Here is a 24,016-nt window from a genome sequence, read left to right as displayed (position 1 = left end):
GCCAAGAAAAATCCTTGCCAAGAATGGGGTTGCAAAGGATTGCACATGACTGAGAAACAACTAAAACAACAACTTTTAAAACATAAACCCGGGAATTAAAAAGTGATTTTCCAATGTCACAAAATTAGACATTTTTTTAGGTGAACAATTATTACCTTTTTCCTCAAAAACCCAATAAACAGACTGATGACTATATTCTATTTGAAATTAAAATGCCTAGTGTTGAAGGCTCATTGACATATGGTAACGACTTTCATATTCTTCTAGTCAAGCAAAGAAAAGCAAATGTCTGACCTTCAGAGAAATGAACTGTGCAAAAACAGCAAGCAAACATAGTCCAACTGTTCATGCAACAAAAAGAGGGTTGCATAAGACATGCATTGTCCCCCAGCCCCACTTTCCTCATGACTTGCTGCAGATCAACATGTACTTCAGAACCTCTTTCCCTCCAATTAAAATCATAAACAGACAAGCTTTTCACCAGCAAAGGGCCAACGTGCCTCCTCCCCCCCCCCCCAGATGGGCAGAATCACATGTTGTAATCACAGCCAGACACGCCACCTGGGTGCCCTATAAAAGCAATGAAACCCATTACCTTTAGTTTCCAATCTTTTTATCTGGAATTGTCTTCTTTTAGGAATGGATTTCCTTCACAGGAATGGCATTCTCGTGATTCAACATTTGCAGAAGGACTATCGAGCTTACCATGATTTTCTTAATTTCATGTCCAGTGTGGGAGATCCTCGTAATATATTTTCGATTTATTTTCCACTATGGTTTCAGCTTAATCAGACAGTTGGAACTAAGATGATATGGGTAGCTGTCATTGGGGACTGGTTCAACCTTATATTTAAATGGTAAGACTTTTTTTTTTCTTTTCCCCTCTAAAATTTATAATTTTTTAGACTATAACTTTAATTCCAGCCTAAAGATTTCAGAATCCAATAATCTGAGGTTTGGGAAATTGTCTTAGTTACATAGCTACTTCATTTCAGAAGATTAGAATTTAGGAATACATGCACTTTCACAGTTAATAGTTACTTCTCTAAACCCACTGATTGATTTTGTGACAAAATCAAAGGCAGAAACCTTGCCTGAAGTAAAGGTGAATGGTTTCAACAAGATTGATTCTTCAGAATAATTTATACTTCTACAGCATAATCACCCAATAAAGGATGGACCTCACAGTCAGGAAGACATGGCTTCAGGCTTTATCTCTGACAAATATTTATTGTGTGAGCCGAGGAATGTCCCTTAACTTTTCAATACCTCAGAAATCTTTTTAAGAATATAAGTTGCAGAGTAGATGCCGATCTACAATGGCAGGAGGAGTTTCTTCACTGGGAATTTCCTATGTTAATCATAGGGCCAACCCCCCAAAAGAAATATAATCAACTACAGATGACAGAGTGCTTAAATAAGGAAGCTAGATTCATTATATGGTTAATATTGCAAGTGGTGATGAAAACTACAAGGACTGATTAGCCTTTGTCAGTAAGGCAGGAGATGCATTAGGATCCTAGATTCCTTCAAAATCTTTGAACTTTTGCTTGCGTGGCTATCTCTTCTTTTTCTGGGACCTTTAGTTTGAGAAAGAAAATTTTTACCCATATAAATGAAAGCTGTGTGTATGATGCATATGTATTTACTAATTTTTTTAATGTAGGATTTTATTTGGTCATCGTCCTTATTGGTGGGTCCAAGAAACTCAGATCTACACAAATCACTCAAGTCCATGGCTTGAACAATTTCCCACAACATGTGAAACTGGTCCAGGTAAGATATTTTTAGTAGCTTCAGAATAATGACATGACAGTCAGAAAAGCAATGACTCCAATTACCTGATTTAAAATGCTGATTCTGCCACTAAGTCAAAGTGTGACTTAGTATAATGACTTAAGTCATTATATATTATACCATAAGTTTACTTATTGAAAAATGAAGTTAAATTTATAAATTCATATTTATATCACACATTACTCACAACCACAGGGCCAGGGAACTAGTGCAAATATTGTCACCCCCATTTTATAGATGAAAAAATTGAGGTTCAGAGAAGCTGTCCTACTCAAAGTGAAATGGCAAGAGACAATATCTGAACTTAGCCAAACTTTGGATTCAAAGCTGTGCCATATTGGATAATAAGTAAAATTATCATCTAACAAATTATTATGGGACTATAGTAGGAAATTTAGCATAATAATTGACTCATTGTAGATGCTTAATTAATTCTTGTTGAATTAAATTGAATAAAGAAAATAATCTGGGCAAGAATTCTTAATATTCCAATGTCAGTCATAAAGATTTTCTGATATAGGACAGATTTTTTAAATCATAAATAACCAACCTCTGTTGCATTAGCTGTAAAAAAATGAAATATAATATGGCCCAAACTATTTTGTTGTTTGAGCATTTACTCAGCAAGCCAGCAAGACTACATCCTTTAACAACAGCTAGTAGTGATCCTTCCCAGAACTACAGTGCAATACTAGAAATGTCAATGTGCAATCTGCTGAGCAATTTTCAAAGATATTATAGGTCTTCTGAGAATATCATTAATGGATAGAGAATGGACTGTCATACACAGTATTCCTACAGGAATGATAAGGGTTTCCTGGTATTCCCATTACTAAGAAAGAGTATGTCTGGCCTCAGAACAGTTTTTGCTTAAATTTCTCATCTTTCTTCTCATACAAATGCAGTGTACCAATAGACTTCTTTTCTATAAGGCCCTACCATAATCTGATTATAAATACTTTAACCTGAATATTGAGTTTCTGTCTAAATGAATGATGCTTTTTGTTTATTTATTTAGGTAGAAGTAGTCAAATGAGAAAATAATGTTACATTATTCTTGTTATAAAATTATATATGGAATAAATATGCCACAAGATATATATATATATATATACATATATATATATATGTGTGTGTGTGTGTGTGTGTGTAATGTTGCACAAAGTTAATGCTATTGGATACACTAGACTAGAGAAATATGGTGAAAAATTAGATGGTCTTTAAGTCAGAAAGTCCTAAGTTCAAATTCCATGTCTGACACCTATTAATTGTTGCTCTGGCCAAATCATTAGACCATTGTGTTTCAGGAAGCTTTCTAAGAGGATATAAGGTGTAGAACAGTTAACCATCAGTATTAATAGAAGAGTTTCCTATACCATGAAATTACGGATCTAGACCCCATCTCTTCTCTCCCTCTCCCTCCAAAAAAGAGTAACAGCAAACAGCAGTATGAGAGAGAGAGAGAGAGAGAGAGAGAGAGAGAGAGAGAGAGAGGAAGGGAGAGAGAGAGAATGTGATGAAGCAAAAGGAAACTATTTAGACACTTGGAAAGGGGTGGTATTTAGAATCAGGAAAGCCACAGTAAAGAGAATCTGACCTAGGCATCTTTGGCTCAAGAAGGGACTCCCAAAGTCATTCCCATTTTCATGGCTTCTTTTCTTTTTTCTCTTTTTGTATACTACTTTCTCCTGCCCAGTTCCTAAAAGCACCAGTTATCTGCCTTGGCAACAATGCCAACACTCTGCCATATGGGATTGATAAGTGCCAGCTATATGTGTGCACAAGTTGTTTGCAAGTGTCCATTACTTGGATACCATTCACTATTTGACCTGCCCACTGTAATGGAAATGGACCCATTCTAGTCCTCCAAAGGGATGTGCTTTGATTTCTCTCTATTTGAAGTCAATGGACAGATCACTTGATTGCAGGTTGCTACAGATAAAGGCCATTTTTGTACATTCAGGCTTATCAGAAAATGAGGACAGTTCAAGAAAAAAAATCATGTTTTTTGAGTCTGAAGAAGTTTAACTCAATTCCTACCCCCCCCCCCCCCCACTACCCAATGACCTATTTGGAAAGAGGTCACTTTGGCTCTAGTCCAGCTTTCAAAATGTCATTTAGAGCCCATGGTATTTTCCCTGTGATTTATTAGCAATTTCAGCCTTCTATTCTGAAGCTCATTTCTAAATTTCTTACACCTTAACTTTTGAAATGTATCTGCTATTTATTGTTATAGGAAGTCCCTCAGGTCATGCCATGGGATCCTCTTGTGTCTGGTATGTAATGGTAACAGCTGCGCTGAGCTACACTATGGGTCGAATAGATAAATCATCAGTGACTCTGCACAGGTCAGCTTTGGAGTGGTTTTTGCAACATTTCATTTGAATTGGACATTATTGAATAAAGCACATTTGCTTTCATTTATCCTAGCACAATGTACTTGCAGTTGTTGAAATATATTTATTTATTCTGGCTCCTCAAACTCAAACAACAACATGAATGGAAGATTTATATTTTGAATTAAGATAACCCTCTAATTAGCTCATGGCCATTGTCTCAACAAAGTGTTGGAAATTTTCCATTGATAAATGCCCTGTTCTAGATGCTTTTTTTGTTAGCAAAACATAATTATTTTTAGTGGCCCATAAATAACTCTTCTAAAAATATACAAGGACTTATTTTGCATGCAAATTCCCCTTTTAAGATAAACTGGAAGTTTTAAAAATGACTTTCATACTCTCTGATGGTGTCAATATACAATTAATAGATCATATTTTTTATATTTCAATAGTAATTTCTTGAGCCCAAAAAGTCAGTTAGTTATATTTCATCTTTTAAATCTTTAGAAATGTGTTAAAAAAAATTGGATTCATTTCATTGCCAGTTAATCTTAACTAATGAATTTCAGGAAGAATCCTCAATCATTCCTAGCATCTAATCTGTCCAGAAAATCGATGTGAATGTTTTCCAAGCGGTCCTCACAGGAAACAGTCTGACCCTTTCCTATGCCTTTTGGTTAAACAGGGCATTGTATTCCCCCTCTCCAGTTCTTTAAATCCAATCTCAGAGAAATTCATTTCCATAATACTTATTATAATCTCCCTGGGATGGTTTATTCATTTAATCTTTTAGTTAGCTTTGAAAATTGCTGATAATTCAGATTCACTTTATCTTTTAGCAATATACTATTAAAATAATTTTATTAACTAATGAAAAATTTTCCAAATGGTTGCTGATTGATTGTTACTTCAAAAATTTCAAAATAATTAATTTAAGAATCTTTGCAAGTTTCCAATAATTACATCAGAACTATTCACAGGTATTCACATGGCAGTTAATATTTGAGGAAGTCATGGTTTAGAACAAAAACTTCAAGAAATTTGCTGTAATTCTATGTGAATAATAATTTACATTTACAAAATATCATTAAAGTGGAATTTCAGCTCAAACTCAGTATTTCCCCCCCACAGAATCTGTATGACTAAACCAAAAAAATATTTTGTCTTTTGATCAACTTTTCCTGATGTACTTTTCAGTTTAATTCCTACATATCACACCCACTAATTTCTTTCCCTTTCACAAACCACTGGTAATGTTAGATGACATTTTATATAGTTTTATAGTTCTTTAGAGTGTTCACACACCACCTCATTTAATCCTCATAATGATCATTTTCCAAATGGAAACTGAGGTTCAAACAGTCCAAGTGACTTGTTCTGAGCTACAAAGGGGAAAAAAATCATTTGTTAAGCACCGAGTTATTATCCATTAGGCACTTTACAAATATTCCATTTGATCCTTAATAGTAACTGTGGGGATTAGGTGCCATTATCATTCTCATTTTAGAGCTAAGGAAGCTGAGACAGACAGAAGTTAAATGATTTTCCTAGGGTTGTACAGTAAGTAAGTGAGCCCAGATTTGAATGGAGACTCTTCAGGCCCTGTTCTAGCAACTGTAACTTCTAACTGTGCATCACTAGCAATAAGTATGGCCAGACCTTAACTCAGATCTTCTGTCTCTAGTTATAGCACTAGTTGTATTATATAGAATGCTTTCTTCTTTACTTACTTTCTTCATTTAAAAGTCTCACCAATACCTCCTCCTTTCCCTTTTTAGAAGCAATTTGTGACCCAAGGACCATATAAAACCTATTTTGAAAGATCAAAGATATTCCAGAAGTTGCTTTTGGAGACATTTAAAAGAAATGACTGTTATAATTTAAAAAGGGAAGTTTTGAGTATCATTGCTTTCCATCCTAATTATAGCTTCAAGTTTTCTAAGTCCTTTCCTCCTAGATCTCAAAAATTAAAATGTCAGATCTTGGATTCTTTTGAATCTAGTCCATTTAATCATTTTTCTATAAAGAACTAGAAACTGTAGTAAACTTATCTGGTTTATATCAATTACCTCTCTAAATACTAACACAAACTAACCTAACAGCAAACAAAAATATGAGTGCTTATTGTTCAATTGTTTAGTCATATTGTGATCCAATGGACCATATAGCATGCCAGGTTCTTCTATCCTTCACTGTCTTTTGAAGTCTTTTCAAGTTCATGATCATTGACTATTCTTAATTATTCAGAGACTCAGACTATCTATTTCCCATGTACTCCCCTCCCAATCAATAACACTGTTAAAATGCCTAAATTGGTTTTTAATTTATATTATTTATTAAATTTCAGTAATTAGACAGAGAAAACAAGGTGACCTTTAATCAGGGAAAAACTGAGTTAAAATCCAGCCTCAGATACTCACTTGTTTTGTAAATCAGTCAATTACAACCTCTGTCTGCCTCAGTTTTCTTATCTATGAAATAGGGATGATCATAGTATCTACCTACCAGGGTTGTTGTGAAAATAAAATGAAATAACATGTATAGAGCCCTTTGGAAACCTTAAAGCATCATGTAAATATATGAATATATAATCTATAATAAATTTATAATGCTATATATAATACAAATATAATATAAAACATTAGCAATAATATAATATATAATAATAATAGTGATTACATCAAGATGGCCTACTAATAAGCTTCATATAGGAATCTGCAGTAACTGGTAAGCTTTACAAATCTTACATAGCACATGGAAATAGTACTTTAAATAAAATAATAAAGTTTCTTGCTATTTTTCCCAAATATGTACTTGTTTTTCCATCACAGACTTACCTGGTCATTTCTTTGGAGTGTTTTTTGGTTGATTCAAATCAGTGTCTGCATCTCCAGAGTATTCATAGCAACACATTTTCCTCATCAAGTTGTCCTTGGAGTAATTGGTGGTAAATATGATCACTTTTCTTTAGTTTTATCATTTGAAAGTTTTAATCTCATCCCTAACCATATGTTGTTAGACTTTCAGTGGGACTGAAAGGGGAATTTATGTTCCCTTCTCTAGGCCACTGTTTCTGTCTATGTATAGAATGATAGCATGGAAGTTGAAGAATTAAAAAATACCTTTCTGATTTTCTGACTTATATACTTCTCATATTCACAAATCATCACTTTAATTTGGGTTTTTGATGTCTGAGTTGGAGTGAAGTGTGACCACCTGAGATGCACTCTGTACCTTCCTGTGATGGAGCCATCTGTACAGGTGCTGATGGGCTTCATTGAACAGCTCCCTATTGTTTCAGAAACTTCTGTTTGTCATTACTGAATATTTCATGCAAGTCTACAAGACTAAGGACAATGTTCTGTGCCTTTCAAGTGCTCAATAATGAATGACACATTTTATTTGAAATGAAATTTTTCTTTTCTGTAATACTGGAAAGAAGAATATCCTTGGAGTCAGGAAGACTTGGATCATATCCTGCTTCTAACTCATGTGATGGGCAAGTAGCTCATCTCTCAGCAGCCCATGCATGTTAGATTGGGAAGGGACTTAGGGAGCATCTTGTATACCCCTCTATTGTGCAGATGAGCTGCCAATCTGTATCAAGAGAAGCAATGTGGCATAGTAGATAGAATGTCAGACTGAGGGTCAGGAATTCTGCCTCTCACACTCCCCTAAGTACTTGTACTTGCCAAAAGTCGTCCCTCTGACACACTTGCAAAGTGTATGTCTAATGGAACCAGGGGTCAATCAATTCATCTCAACTTTGATTTTCCCATCTGTAAAATAGAGATATTAATAGATACTAGATCTACCTCATAGTATTATTGTGCTTTGCAAACCTATAAAGCATTAGGTAAACATCAGCAGATAAGTGCAGTGGAGAGAGTACTGACTGGACTTCCCAAGATCAAATCCAGCCTTAAAGACTTGCTAGCTGTGTGACCCTGGGCAAGTCATTTCACCTTGTTTGCCTCAGTTTCCTCATCTGTAAAATGAGCTAGGGAAGGAAATGATAAACTGCTTTAGTATCTCTGCCAAGAAAACCCCCAATTGACATCATGGAAAGTCAGAAATTGAAAAACAGCTTAATGATAATTATCAGTAACTATTAGTATCATCATCATCTTTGGGGGGTTTCCACACTGGAAGCTTCCTAAAGTGATAAACTACAGGAAAAGACCCCCCCCATCCCTCCAAAAATATTATTTGTCAGCATTAGTTGAGTGCTCTGCTTCCAGTGGGATGCTTGTTGACTCTGAATGAATGAAAATACTGGATTAATATTGGTGGTTAAAGTTCCAGAAAGGCAAACATATTGTTAGGTTTGGGAATTGTGACAGCTATTGCTTAGGAAAATGGGTTTGGGAATAATTAGTGAATATATTCAAAGGCCATAAATCATAGACCAATAGACTATTAGAATTGAAAGGACCTGAAAAATCACCTGGTTCAACCCCCTCATTTTTGCAGATGAAGAAACTGATGCACAAAATGATATATCTTGGCTGAGTTCCCAGACCTAGTGAGAAATTGGAAGAGTTCTTTTATTCTTAAAAGCAAGCATGAAACGCATAGAATGTTAGATTGGGAAGGGACTTAGGGAGCATCTTGTCCAACCCCCTCATTGTGAAGGTATGGGAAGGTTTGAATAAGTCTCCCAGGGTCCCAAAGATAATAAATGGATGAGCTTGGACTTAACTCTACTTGTCCAATTCAATCTTATTCAGAAAGCATTGATTAATGCCTACTACTAATGATGTTTGTTGTTTAGTCATTTCATGTGTGTTGGATTCTTCTTGACCCTATCTGGTGTTTACTTAGCAAAGATACTGTAATAGTTTGCCAGTTCCTTATCCAGCTCATTTTATAGATGGAAAAAACAGAGTTAAGTGACTTGCCCAGTGTCAAAAAGCTAGTAAGTATCTGAGGTAGGATTTTAACCCAAGAGCAAGAGTCTTCCTGATTTCTTGGCTTTTTGCTCTATCCACTGCCCACATTACTGCCCCAATATTGTTGATGGGGATCCAAAAGTAAAAAAAAAATGGACAATTTTCCTTCCTCATGGAGTTAACATATTAGTGCTTTTCCCACAAGGCTATAACTGTTTTTCCTAGAATATGATTTCTGGTAAAGACCTTAGTACAGGACTTGAACATAAAATAGGTGCTTAATAAATATTTATTGACTGAGAAGAAACTAAACTCATTTAAAGTTTCTGTATCTGATTTGTAGGCATGCTTGTGGCAGAAGTATTTGAACATACACCTGGAATCCAAACAGCAAGTCTGGGAACATATCTGAAGACCAATCTATTTCTGTTTCTTTTTGCCCTTGGCTTTTACCTATTTCTCAAACTTCTTGATATTGATCTCCTATGGTCTGTTCCCAAAGCCAAGAAATGGTGTGCCAACCCAGACTGGATCCATATTGATACAACTCCATTTGCTGGTCTGGTGAGAAACCTGGGGGTTCTCTTTGGATTGGGCTTTGCAATCAACTCTGAAATGTTCTTTCTGAGTTGTCGAGGGAAGGACAGTAGTAAACTGAGTTTCAGATTGCTTTGCATGATGACTTCACTGACCCTCCTGCAGCTGTACAACTTTGTTAAGATCCCAACCCATGCGGAGTATTTGTTTTACATGTTGTCTTTCTGTAAAAGTGCATTCATTCCACTGGCTGTGGTTGCAGTGATTCCTTACTGTATACATGTGTTAATGAGGCCAGGGGAAAAGAAGATTGATTAGGTATGTTGAAATAAGAGGGAAGAGTTATATCCCTTCACACATTAAAAAGTCCTTTGACTCTCCAGTAGAATCTCAGTTGTAGACTTGAGTGATCAACTGTCTAGTCTTAGCTTACAAAAGAGGAAACTGAGTTTAAGGAGGTTAAATGACTTACTCAAGGTCATACAGATAGTCAGTGAAAAAGTCAGAGCTAGAAGCCAGATGTTCTAAATCCTAGTCAAAGGATTTACTCATATATCTATTCATGACTCCATATTTTGGTGCCTTTTGTTCTTTCAAAATAGAGAGGATTACTTCTATTCTTTCCTTTGAAGACATTTTGATGGTGGTTAAATCAGTTGTATCTCAAATTAATTCAAAGTATTGAATCTCAATTCATCTATACCTTGATTTTATTCTGAGTAGGTTAAATAACCTCTGAGCCACTTATATAATACAGCAACAGATACGCAAATATTTTTTTGGTGAAGGGAAAGCATGATAGGTAGGTGTCTTAGTTTGTATCTCTCTTTTTTTTTTTTAAGGTTTTTGCAAGGCAAACAGGGTTAAGTGGCTTGCCCAAGGCCACATAGCTAGGTAATTATTAAGTGTCTGAGACTGGATTTGAACCCAGGTAATCCTGACTCCAAGGCCGGTGCTTTATCCACTACGCCACCTAGCTGCCTAGTTTGCACCTCTTTTCAATGGTACAGGTCATGATTCTGCAGAATGCTAGGCACCTTTATAATAAATATGAAATCAACTGCTACTTTTTTTGGAAAATGTTACAAAAAAGAAAAAAGGCTTCTACTTTTCTTAGGTTATTGAAATCTTTTATCATACATTTATTATCTGCAAGTCCTTGGGAATTAGATAGGAATTCAGTATTCTTATCTCATTCTAACAAAAGACGAGTCAATTGTCTTCAAGATTTCATCCTAGTTCAATAGAACCAATAATAATCTCAGCTGTTAGCTGTATTAATCTTTATTTATTCTGCACTATAATCAAAATCTAAATACTATGAAACTGATCATTATAGATATTATTGTATGCTTTCCTAAGAATTTCCCAAAAAGTTGTTTTTTCATGGATTTAGCCAGTCAATGCTTCTGAACACTGAGATGATTAACTCTTTTGTCTCTATCTAGCTCATCCTGTTTCCAAGACAATTACTCAGTTATGTGTGATGTACAAAAATGTCACATGCTACAAATCTTAATGATCTAATTAATGAATTCTTTAAAATTATGCCATACTAAATCAACCATAAATATTTTTGATGGTGTTTTGAATAGATATTATATCAGATGAAAGCAACAATACTGCATTGAAGATGACAAATTCAGATTACTGCTGGCTTTTCTGCAAGTGCATTTCATAGGCCAGTGCCCTTTAAGGACCCATTTAATAGTTTTCCTTTTTAAAGATAACAAAGCCTGGGTGGTTAGCAACCAAAGCAAGATACTAGGAAACAATGAAAAAGGCCTTGAAAAAGGAACTGTAGCTTTCCAGCTGAAAGAACACTTAGAAATCACACACATACAAATACACATATGTATATGTATATTTATATATAGTATACACACACACACACATATATATGTGTGTGTGTGTGTGTGTGTGTGTGTATTTATTCCAACATACTCATTTTTCAAATGAAGACACTAAGGGTCAGAGAGAATTGACTCATTTAAGTTTACACAGGTGATAAGTGGAAGAGACAGAATCAATGCAAATATTCTTCAAATCCAACATAAATCCTTTAGTATCATGTAATTTTTGTTTTGGAGTCATTTTCTATAGACATTGTCTAAGTCCAATTCCCATTGTGATAGCGAGCTAGCTTACTAACTGTTATCTATCTCAATGCTGTATATTTGTGCATTTTCAACCATTTGATGTATGTAAAGACATTGTCTTATTGTACTGCCTTTGGCATTGAATCCTGTAGAGATCATTTATATTTAGGACTGTGCCTGAGCAAAGGAAACTTGGGTAACTAACAGTACTTTTTCAGTATTTAATTTGTCACCTGAAGAGTTCCTAAATGAAATCAGAGATGAACGAGTCACCAGCTTCAGAAAAGGTGCTGATCTCTGAATCTGCAACAACAGGGTCACAATCAGCCCTGGTGACATATAAGATCTTCCATGTTCTCTCACCTATTTTCAGGCTGAATAGCATTAAAAGAATTATAACTGATAGTTTACTTTCTATGTCAAGCTACAGAAAGAACCACAGGGTACCACCGAGTCCCACATGGATGTCAGAATCCATTCTGTTCAATCTTCTCACTTTACAGAGAGGTTAAGAGATTTACCTGTGCAGGATTATGCAGGTAATGTCTCAAAAAGGTGGGAGATGCTCCATCTCCAGAGTTAATACTCTTTCCCTATATGATGTTGCTCTCTGTTCAGTCATTAACAGCTCCATCTCCTAGCCACAGCTCTGGTCCCCCTGGTTGACACTGTTTAATACAGTTGTCACCACCTGGAGTGACCTAGATGTTAACAAACTTTCTCTGCTACTAAAACTGCCTAGGCAACTGAGCAACTGCTCTTTACAGCTTTGGAGAAAACTTCTGTTTTCAAGGATGATGGAAAAGATTCAGCTCATTCCAATTTAGCTGTCAGAGGTAAGCTGAATTTAGCTGACTTGCCTTACCTCTAACTTAAATATAAATATTCAAAATGTATCTCTATTCAGATGAAGAATGTCAAAGTGATAAGCCTTCAGGAGAAGAAAATCTAGGCAAGTTACATGAGAAATCTGTCCAATTAATTATCAGTCTTTAAAATAAACACAGAGGAAGTTGCTAATGTTGAAGCAAGGAGAATGGAGAATCTTTTTTTTTTTTTTGAGGGGCAGGTTGGTTCCTAAGTCTCATTTAAACAACGTTAAGCAGGAGTCTTCTCAACACATCAAAACACACAAAAAAGTGAGGTGTACAAGCTGTCCAGTGAAGTACCACATTACTGAATTTTTGAGTGTCTTAAATTAGCTACAAAAGTTAATTTTTATGAAACAGCAGCAACTGGATCTTTCATCTGCTTCTAAGAAACACAACCAGTTTTTCCTCTGAGAGGTCTTGATATGGAATTGAAATATATGATGATAAAAATATTGATACCACTACATACTAATTTATGATTAAATTAGATCATATATGTAAAAATCTTGACAAACTTTAAAGTTTTATATATATATACACACACACACTATACATATATATATAAAACATGATGATGATGGTGATGATAATGTCATCCATTTCCTTGGAAAAAATTCAAAGCCTGTTGAGGTATTTGCCCCCATCTTTTTTGCCCTTTCCATGTGAGCTAGTTAGGGGACAGCATCTTTTTCACAGATGGAGATTCAGAGACAAAGACTCCCCCTATGTGAGTGAACAGGAGAGCTGAAACTAGGACTTGGGTCCCCCATCACCTAGTTCAGTTCTTTTTATTTCCAGAACTTGAAGTGTCATTTTTACAGATGGATTAGTTGAGACTATCTGGTGCTGAAAACGATAGTTACTCTTGACAAAGCACATCCTGTCCAGAAGAGATACTTAAGCTGTCGAGGGACCCTTTCACATGCCATTTACTTATGTGGTAGCTGTCATTAGTGGGTTTTTTTGTGCTAGAAGTGTGAGAGTGATTGCAGAAAATTGCTGATTGAATATGTACAAAATCATCAACAACTTCAAGAAGGACCTGTCAGACTCAAAATATCACGAGATCCAATTTGAAGAACTGAGAGTCCCCAAGTTTCTGCTCTGTCACATAAAATTGCAGTTTACGTCAGATTAGGGAAAGGTTCAGTCAAAAATGTGGACTAATTACTGTACTTGTCTGGACTACATATGATGGCAATCCCAGCTGTGGTTTTTGGTAATGCAGAAGAGAGTGGTCCAAAAGGGCAGAGGCAACCAAAAGATTGGGTTTCTGGCTGTTCATGCAAGAGCCCAGGAATTACTTGCTATTCTGAAAGGGGACATTTCTGAAATTTGTTTTAACTGAAACAGAATTATTTGAGTCTTTCACACAGGATATCTGAGATGGATGAGCAGCTTTTCTTTGGTGAAAAATATGTCATTTTTCCCCCCATTAAAAACTTGAATAATAGATTCTGAAATATGTCATTGAAAAGAGAGTAAAGCAGGAATGACACTATGCCTCAGGCATGATTACTCTGGGGCTATTTGTGAAGATACAAGGAAGATGTCCAGAGGATGGGCTTTCCCAAGAGGGGCATCAATTTTGTCTGTACACCATTTACATTACTGGCTGATGGGAGAGAGGAAGTGAGCCAGCTACTATAAATGTTCAGTGACCAGCACTACCAAGGACACATTCAAGTAGAGAGCATGTCAAAGAAAATAACTGAGATTAGTAGTAATTACCACCCATGATGGAAAAGCAAACATCTCCTTTGAGAATGGGAGTCAACTTTCTAGTTCACACCTATGACTGGTTTGTGTATATAAAATCAACATTTTCTCAAATGCAGACTTTATCTTAAACTTCTAGTCTCTCATTGCCTACATGACCAAAGCAAGTAACTCACAGATTTTTAAGAAAGTCCACCCTTTAAGAGCTTACTCCTCTCTGCTTATATATAAATTCCTTTCACACTTATCCCCTCCAACACTTCTGTAGTAGGACAACCTATGCTTCTTTGATCTTTCTCTCCATTTCTAGTTCTATTATTCCATTTTACAAATCAGGAAGCATTAGCTGGATGAATAATGTTTTAATGTTCTGATCATATTATAAATCTTATTTAAAAAAGGATACCTATAGTATCAAAGTCCAAATTCACCCCACTCACCCAGTCTAAATTAAATAACATTTTCAAAGCAACTTTTTTATTTTCTTGTATTTCCTATAATTCAAACTATGTTAACAAAATTAATTCATTCAAAATATTGCTTGGAAGATACATTTAGGCAATGGATTTAAAACAGAAATACTGATTTTAAAGTTATATAAGAATTGTATGTAAATAATGTTTTTAAAAGCATTTGATTGTAAAGTCATCCTTTTCTTAAATATTTTAACTATTCCCCCACCTCATTCTCATTCTTTCTCAGTTATCAGAACTCAAACTGGGTCAGGGAACTGGATCTTTAACACAACTCAGGGGACCTATATTTAGAGAATGCTGAAGGCATTCATTCATTCTTCCTATCATCTAGAAACAACTGGACTTAGCACTTAGCAATAATAATTAGAAAAATATGAAACAATCCTTTTTCTGTAGTTCCTCTTAAGCCTGATCTTCTCCCTTCCACATAGATTCTTAAGGTTCTAGTCTTCCCCCATCAAGTGAATTTATTTTAATAAGTTAATTTTAGGGAAAATTCATGATACTTGCCCCGGACTCCTTTTGTGAAGATTATCTTGGACCCTAAACTCATTAGCCTTGATAATTACTTATCTGGACAGCTCATTTATTCAACAAAAATAAGCTTTAGCCCAAACTTCGTCTTGTCCCAGACAATATAAATTCCAAATAATAAATTCCAATTTAAGGAGACAATATTGTACGCCAATATGCCCTTCCTTAATGGTGGTGCTGTGTCCCTGAGGATGTTGCAGTGTGGGCTTCCACACAGATCCTAAAGTGTATTATCCAATGTTGATGTTATTGAGGCAATCAGCCACTTTGGGCAATTTGAAGCACACATACACATAACGTGTGTGCTTTAAGCTATTGCTTAAAACTACACGAAGACATTTGAGATATGCTGAATAATGAGGCCCTTACATCAGGAAACCCTGGCCCACAGCCTAGAAAGAAGCCAGGGCAAGCCCCAAGAGAACCAGGTAGAGAATTAATTTTACAAATGAAGTAGGGCTTGGAATCAGAAGACTGATCTTTGTGAGTTTAAATCTATCCTTAGACACTTATTAGGTGTGTGACTCTTGGCAAGTTACTTAATCCTGTTTGCCTCAGTTTACCCATTTGTAAAATGAGTCAGAGAAGGTGATGGCAAACCACTTCAAATTGAGGAAAGGCAATTGCTTTTACCATTATACCAAACTCTCATTCGGTATTCAACTACCTTTGTCTCTATTGCTCCCCAATTAAATATACCCCCTTTCTACTTGCAGTTTCTGTTTTGCATGATTTTTGCAGGAGCTAGTCATCCCCTTAGTTTGCTCTAAAAAAGTAGAAAGTAATGGGGAGAAATTTAGATAAATACTCAGTGAAAAATTTTCAGGTTAAATAAGAAATTGTAGAAATAGAAGATTTTAACTTATTTTTGTGCAGTGCATCCCTTTGGAGATCTGGTGATTCTATGGAGCCCTTTTCACAATGAGATTTTTATATATGTAAAATAAGATACATAGAACTACAAAGGAAATGAATTTTATTGAAATATGCTTATCTATTTTTTTTATTTCAAAGATGAGCTTAAGGATCCTGAATTTAGGATCTCATTTTTTTTTTTTTTTTTGTTTTCACACCCAGGTTATGGTTAACCATTTAGAAATGGCTCCTGTAATTCCCATGTTCCTCCCTGCTTCTTCCTATATTTTCAAAGCTTAAAGAACATAATTTAGAGTTTGGGAGTTACTTTTAAAGTTGTTAGTTATTATTACTATTCCCTAGACAACACCATATATATATATATACATACATATATATATATTTAAAAGAATATTTGAAAAACTACTGCCTTAATAAATTATTTGGGACTTAACAGGAGCTATTTCTTATGAACCTTATGCATTAACCTTTGAAATATACTGTAACTATTTGTATCTGTGTTTTATAGATGGAAACATTGGTACATGGAGATGCTGAGAGTTTTCTCAGTTCCAGTTCCAAATGGACTGTTAAAAAATAAGCCAAATCTATCTCATGCCATCCTAAGACATTTAATGTCATGATCTTCATCCTTTTCTGGCTTTTCATCTTTACCATTTAGTTAATCCTAAAACAACCCCTCAGGAAGTTAGGTTCAGTTGATTATAGATGTGGAACTGGAAGGAAACTCAGAAGTTATTTTGTCTTTTTAACAGGTGAGATAAATAGTTGAGACCCCATGAGGTAAAGAGAGTGGCCCAATGTGCCCAGGTAGGATACACTGAAGTAGGATATAAAGTCAGTTCCTCTGACTGCAGATTCAGTGCTCTTTCTTCCAGATCATAGACTGGTGCTAAGTGAACTCACTTTTGTCACCCTTGTCTCAACTCCTATCTAGTTCATTCTCTGTTCAGTCTTAATGAATTCTGGCCATGCTCCTTTTAGAGCTCAGTCATTAGAGTCCTGGCCTTTCTTTTTTCAACTACTATCGTTATAATACTACAGTAAGCATAAAGACACATCCAGAATCATATTAAAGGGGTTACACCTCAAAGGGAGCTATGCATGATACTCAGGAAAAGTCCCCAAGGTAGATTTCAATTGCAAATGATATCCTACTAGTCATATTCACACTTTGTGGTCTTGGATTGAAGGAGAAGAAGCAGAAACAGAAGCAAAGAAGAAGAAAGAAGAAAAAGAAGATAAAGAAGAAAGAATAGAAGAAGTAGAAGAGGAAGAAGAAGGAGGGGAGGAGGAGGAGGAAGAAGAATGGAAGAAGGAGAGGAAGAAGAATGGAAGAAGTAGAAAAGGAAGAAGGGTAGAAGAACAAAGGAGGTGGATAAGGACAAGAACAAGGAGGACTAGGGTGAATATTAGAATGGGGACAAAGGTAAAAAGAACGAATGAGAAAAAGGAAAAGGAGAAGGAAGAGAAAGAAAAGAAAATCACTCAATGATATTTCCCCAGAATTATGAAGATCATATTTGAAGTTCAGGGAAGCATCATGAAAATAAAACTGCAGTATTATCACTCCATTTATTCCCTCATTTTAGGGATTTTTATTAATAATGAATAAATAGGCTTCTCATTTCAGCAAATGTGACCCATAATCAAATTCTTATCTTAATACCCTCAACTCTCAGCCTGCTAAAATTTCACTTTTTTTCCTTTTTAAAAAAAAGTTTTCCAATTATATACAATGGTAGTTTTTTGTAAAGTTTTTGTAAAGTTTTGAATTTTATATTTTTTGTAAAGTTTTGAATTTTACATTTCCCCCCACCTTCCCTTCCTTCCTCACCCCCCCCATAGAAGGAAGTCTGATAATCTTTACATTGTTTCCGTACTATACATTGATCAAAATTGAATGTTGAGAGGAAAAAACATATCCTGAGGAAAAATTAAAATATTAGACACAGAAAAATTATGAAGTTCATAAGACAACTTTTTTTTTTTTAAATTGAAGGTAGTAGTCTTTAATCTTTGTCTTAATGCCACAGGTTCTTTCTCTGGATACAGATGCTACTCTCCATCATAGATAACTTAAATTGTCTCTGATTAATGCCCTAATGGAATGAGCAAGTCTATTAAGGTTGATTATCACTCCCATGTTGCTGTCAGTGTGTATAATGTTCTTGGTTCTGCTCATCTCACTTAGCATCAGTTCATGCAAGTCTCTCCAGGTTTCTCTGAAATCCAATCCCTCCTGGTTTCTAATAGAACAATAGTGTTCCATAATGCACATATACCATAATTTGTTCAGCCATTCCCCAATTGATAGACATTCACTCAATTTCCAATAAAATTTCATTTTTAAATGAATTGATTTTTCAAGTTCCATGACATTTCTGAAGAGAATGCTGTCCAATTGTCCTTTTCATTTTGTGCCCAATAAATGTTGTTATTGTAGTTTTACCTCTATCATCTTTCAAATAATTGCAAGCTTATACTATGGAGATTTGGGGATGCCTTCCTTTGGGTGTCTAGTTTTTTTTACTTGTCTGTCTGTATCTGAGAAGTGAGATTCTCCTGAATTTTAGTGTCTCCTTCAAAAAGGAGGAAGCTGTTAATTGCAAATCTACAACTGGGTGGACTCTTTCCTTTTCATTTTTTTCCTTCATTGTTCAGATTGTACTAGGTCTGATTTATTGGGTTGAATGATACATTTTGAATGTTACAGAGTCATTGTATGTACCCCCTGATTACTCATTATGGACCTTAGGAGTCTACAACTTGCTAATGAGTATATTACTATGCTATACAGGCCAGTACTAATTAGATGATGCTCATGTGCATTGTCTTATTTACATTCTATTCATTTAGATTAATTGGGCATTTAATTGCAGACAATGTGAAAGAAATGTGAATTTTATTTAGAGGATAGTTTAAGGTACTGTCTTGCATGTTCACATATTAGGTGCTGATGGAAGCATTCACTAAACAATTTTCAGTATTTGGTAAATTAGGAAAGATGAATGTGAGCATAGTTTATTTTGTAGTCTATGTGTATAATAATCTCTAAGTATACTCAAAAACATTGACCAGGTTTATGACTTATCATCTCTCTCACCTCTCTTGCAACAATGGAATGCAGGGGAGTTCTGCATTCACAGGAAATACTGTCTAATTCTTCCAGCAGTGGGTTGGAACCAGCTCAAACCAGCTTAAGTTTAAAAGTATGTAGTATGTTCACTTTCCTCCCTAGATAATTAAATATTAAGCATTTATCAAAATACTCCTGAACATAACTAAGAGAAAAATTAGAAAACATGGGCTAGGTAATAACTTTATGAGCATTTTCTGAAAGGCAGAGCCTACAATGGGAAATTCAGATTCATAGAACATCTAAAATGAAAAGGAATGTCAAAGATTATGTAGATCAACTCAAACCTTACTGAGAACCCCTTCTACAATATATTTCTCAAGGGGTCATCCATATAGCCTTTTCTTGAAGACCTCAAATCAGGGAACCCACTACCTCTTGAGTCAACTCAGTCTACTTTCAGATAGCTGTAATTCTTAGGAAGTTTTTCCCTTATCAAATATAAATTTGCCTCTTTGCAACTTCACTAATTGCTCTTAATTCTGCCCTCTAGGGTCAAATAGATCCTATTTCCTCTTCTACTTTATAGTCCAAATACTTCCAGTTATTGTGTCTTCCCTAAATTTCTAGGTTAAACCCCCTCAAATGTTTTCAACTAATCCTTGTATGATCACTATTTTGGTTGTCCTCTTCTGGATGCTCTCTAACTTTTCAAATACTAGTAAAATTAACATATACTTTAAAAAAACCTTTTTTTCCCTCTTGCTTCTTATGCCTTATCTATCAATATTTTGTCCTCCTTGCTCATATCTTAAATCATTTTCTTGTCTCTTCTCTATTTTCTCATCTTGATTGGTTAGAATAATATTATCATACTATAGAATAATATTGATACAGGGAATTATTGTAATCTTTTATGCATTGTTAAGATGTTTAAATCCTGTAATCATATATATATATATATATGTGTGTATATATATATACATACATATATATATATATATATATATATATATATATATATATATATATATATATATATATATATATATATAAATGTACTGATCCTGGAGTGCATTTAAGGGGAGTCCTCTTTACCTTCTTCCCTTACCTTATCTCTTTCTATGTGCAAGTTAATCAACAGTTGGTCGGTCTGTTTAAACTACAGTGCCTTTAAAGAATTCTTAATTACCTTTTTCTCTATTTTGTGTTGTAACTACCTTTGATAAATCTGTGTTTTTTTCTTTTACAACTGAACTCTAGGGGTCAAAGAGTTATGAGTTTTTCATTTTGACTGAATTAATCATCCTCCATAAATATTATATTATTATATGATATAATATTATCACTATGTGGTCTATAAACCAATAAACTAATCTGTAAACCAATTAAAATTTTGATGAAAAAAATTCTGAATCTATTTCTTTCCTGTAGTCAAACAAAGCTTAGGATCAAAATTATGAGGTGATGTGGTAATACTCTTAGTTTTATATGCATATGTGTGTATGTGTATAACCAAAGTTGAAGTAGTATTATTTTTCTTTTCCATGTTTTTATACTTTTACTAAAAGTTTCCATATTCCACATGCATACTGTATTAAATAAGAATAAAAAATTCTAGAGGTTAACTTTTCCATTTATTCCCTTGCTAACAGTTATACTTTTTTGGGCTGGAACACAAATGTTAGTATAATTTTACTGTTTAGATACAATTTTCAGATGAACTGAATAATGGGTGGTGATACTGATGCATAATAGGGTAAATCCTAGGCTTTTCCCTAGGGCTGTTTTGATGGGCATCCCTCATTTTGAAGGAATAAAGAGAGGGGACAAAGAATGAGCTTAAGTCACTGGACTGGAGTGGGGGGGGGGGTGGAGGGTTTGTCAGAACATGAGAAAGGAGACTTCTTTTATGGTCTCTGCATCCTGAGAGATGTTTTGGCATAGCTGATTGTGCATTGGGAGTGGCAACAAAAATATTTGAGTTTGGATCCTGTCTCAGACATTTGCTAGCTATGATGCCTGAAAATAGAAGAATAACTTTAATTTAGTAAAATGGCTAAAATATGTGTTTGAAGAAATAATTTTCAAATAAGTTTTGAACAGTTTCAGACAGAAAATAAATCATGGCATAAATATAAAAAATCATCTTATAAAAGATGTAGGAAGATTTCATCATTTTGATAGTTTAGAGAGGGCAGAGAAAGAAGTTTTTAAAAATTAAAAACAGCATGAAGTCACAGTTTCAAGGACAGAAAATGAGATAGAGAATTATGTCGATAGCTTGGATTTACATGTCATTATGGTCCTTTAGTTCACTTTGCATAATATATTTTCAAGACAATATAATGAGAAATAATGCAACTATTTGGATACTGATGGATGACTTTTAAAAAAGAATGTTGATTTCTTGGGGGAAATTTGTGAGTTGCTATTTTGTAAGTGAAATATGAGTCACTGAGAATCAGGAGACTAATTTAAACTACTGAAAGATATTGAAGGTATAGGCTGAGTTAATCAAAACTGAAGAAATAACATCAGGGTTATTTGAAGAGACCACCACCAGCAGTAGTCAACTGACAGTTTCCAGTCATATGATTCCTGAATGATTGAAGACAAATTCAGCTTCATTAGATGAAAGTTCCACTTCCAGATAATGCTCTTCAGGGTCACTTAGAACTTAAGAAACCTTTTAGAAATACCTGAAGCTCCTTTCTGATCCCTTGGGGTTGAGAGGAAAACGCCAAAAATAGGAAAGACAAGTACCTCTGCTGATGTGCTATTTAAGAGCTGGCTGGGTGCATTTGCTTGTTCAAAGTCAACCCAACTCCATTTTGATTTAAAGGGGAAGCACTAGTCAAGATGGCCTGGAGCATCCAGAGGTAACAAATTTGATGAGTTTTACAGTTCTCTGACTTAAAGGGTACTGCAATTCAACTTGAGGTGGCATTTTCTATCACAGATACAGAAATGCATAGAATTTTCCCTGCCAAAGAGCAGTGAGGACCAACAGACAAGTAGCTATCAGAGAAGAGAGTTCATGGTAAACATATGTTCCCAGATGCAACAGTCCACTGTTATTGGTTGCCTTGAACACTCCCCCCCCCCCAAACCACATATGCTCCTCTACCAGATTCTTTTTAATTCTGTGCTCACTCTTCCCCCCCCCCCCAACAGCAACTAAGTATATTGATGGGAAAATATGAATAATGTTTATGTGTAGATTGTGATGTATTATTATTATTCATCCATTGGCTTAGATATGTAAATATCTATGATATTATTTTTTTCCTTAAGTAAATGTTTTATTTAAGCCCTAAAGTCTCATTATTGTAAGTGGTTGGTTTATACAACTATAGGTGGATGTTCAATAGCTAAAATGAGAACTAAGGGAGTGTCCCTAGTACTTTGAGAAAACTTGGGTATAACCATATTCTCTAGGTACCTAGACCTGCTAATATGAGAGGAGGTTGGAGAGAATGAGCCAACCCAAAGATATATGTGTCCATAAGCTATCATGAGTAAGATATCTACTTGGGGATGTAGACCCTGTTCTGGCAGTCTCTTATCTTTTGGGGGTTTATGTAGAATTTTTCCCCACCCTATTGACATTGACAAGTGAGAAGAGACTCAAGGGCCCATTTACCAGTTCAATCAGGGTAACTCACCCATAGGAGTTATAAATCAATTCTAGAAACACCTCAAGTACCTTGGGAATATAGTATAGTCAGCTTTTGTCTCTTATCCTCCCCACAGACCACCCAACTGCCCCTTTCAAATGGAAGGCAGGAGACAAAATCTGGTCTTAGAATGAATTAACAATAGACAGAAGAGAGAAAGAACCACTTTCAAGTGAGTCTCTAAGTAAGGTAAATAAAGTGCATTTTTTTCCTAACAAAATTAACCAAAGACTCCTTCCCACATTGATTCTGCTTAAAATTAGAGAATAGTTAGTTTAAATCAATACTTAGAGATTTCTTTTTTTATGTAAGGTCAGTTACTCCTTACCCAGCTTAAAATGTTTTTCCTCTCTGTTTTATGATTTAATAAAATTATTCTCTAAATACTTGTAGCACAGAAGCTAGTGATACAACTAGTTAAATGAAGACAATCCTTTAAATATAAATGTGTCAGGAGGACGGTGTGAATGAAATTGAAGATAAAACATGAATATATTTCTTTGAAAGTCATCATTATCCTGAGCTTACTGACAATTGCAGATAGCTTTTCTAAAAGAAAAAAAAGTCAAAAGGTTAATTGAGTCAAGGGAAGTTAATTAAATCACTTTTCAAAGATGGAGAATACATTGAAAATAATGCAAGATCTTTTTTTTTTTTTTTAAGGGGTGATGGGTATACCTGAACATATTAACTTAATAATAGCTATGGTGCCCCTTTGACACTGGAGCTAGCAACATTTTCTCAGGGCACCAGAAATACTCAAATATTAAAATCTTAGGTAGATCACAGCCTTTCAGTGTATTTTCTTTTTGTATATATACACTATTTGTGTGTGTGTGTGTGTGTGTGTGTGTGTGTGTGTGTGTGTGTGTGTGTGTGTTTAGGGTGGTGGTGGTGGTGGTGTCTGGAATTTATCTTTGTTCTGTCAGTAATGCTGGGACATTCTTGAACCATGAGGAAATGAGAAACAAAATTGATTAGAAAAAAAGAATTTCAATTTCCTCCTTACAAGTAGACAATTCTTGAATCAGCTTCCAACAGAACAAGGAGATGCAAAATCCCCTTAAGAAGGTTATTAAGTACTAAGGGTAATAAGAATCAATCATTCAGTCAATG

General features: G+C 34.9%; 1 protein-coding gene across 1 annotated transcript; it reads left to right on the top strand.

Moving 5' to 3' along the window:
* Nucleotides 1-639: 639 nt before the first annotated feature.
* G6PC2 (glucose-6-phosphatase catalytic subunit 2) lies at nucleotides 640-9,883 on the top strand. The gene is made up of 5 exons (XM_074236528.1): nucleotides 640-857; nucleotides 1,667-1,776; nucleotides 4,034-4,145; nucleotides 6,968-7,083; nucleotides 9,372-9,883. The coding sequence occupies exons 1-5, from the start codon at nucleotides 640-642 to the stop codon at nucleotides 9,881-9,883; spliced, it is 1,068 nt and encodes a 355-aa protein (XP_074092629.1).
* Nucleotides 9,884-24,016: the final 14,133 nt, after the last annotated feature.

This window comes from Macrotis lagotis, chromosome 1 (genome assembly GCF_037893015.1).
Source record: "Macrotis lagotis isolate mMagLag1 chromosome 1, bilby.v1.9.chrom.fasta, whole genome shotgun sequence".
Lineage (NCBI taxonomy): Eukaryota > Metazoa > Chordata > Mammalia > Peramelemorphia > Peramelidae > Macrotis > Macrotis lagotis.
This window is presented reverse-complemented; position numbering and strand designations above follow the sequence as displayed.

Excerpts from the sequence above, each read along its gene's own strand:
- G6PC2 (XM_074236528.1), top strand. The coding sequence starts at position 640 with ATGGATTTCCTTCACAGGAATGGCATTCTCGTGATTCAACATTTGCAG. Across the intron at positions 4,146-6,967 it reads TCATCAGTGACTCTGCACAG|ACTTACCTGGTCATTTCTTT; the intron begins GTCAGCTTTGGA and ends TTTCCATCACAG. Across the intron at positions 7,084-9,371 it reads TGTCCTTGGAGTAATTGGTG|GCATGCTTGTGGCAGAAGTA; the intron begins GTAAATATGATC and ends TCTGATTTGTAG.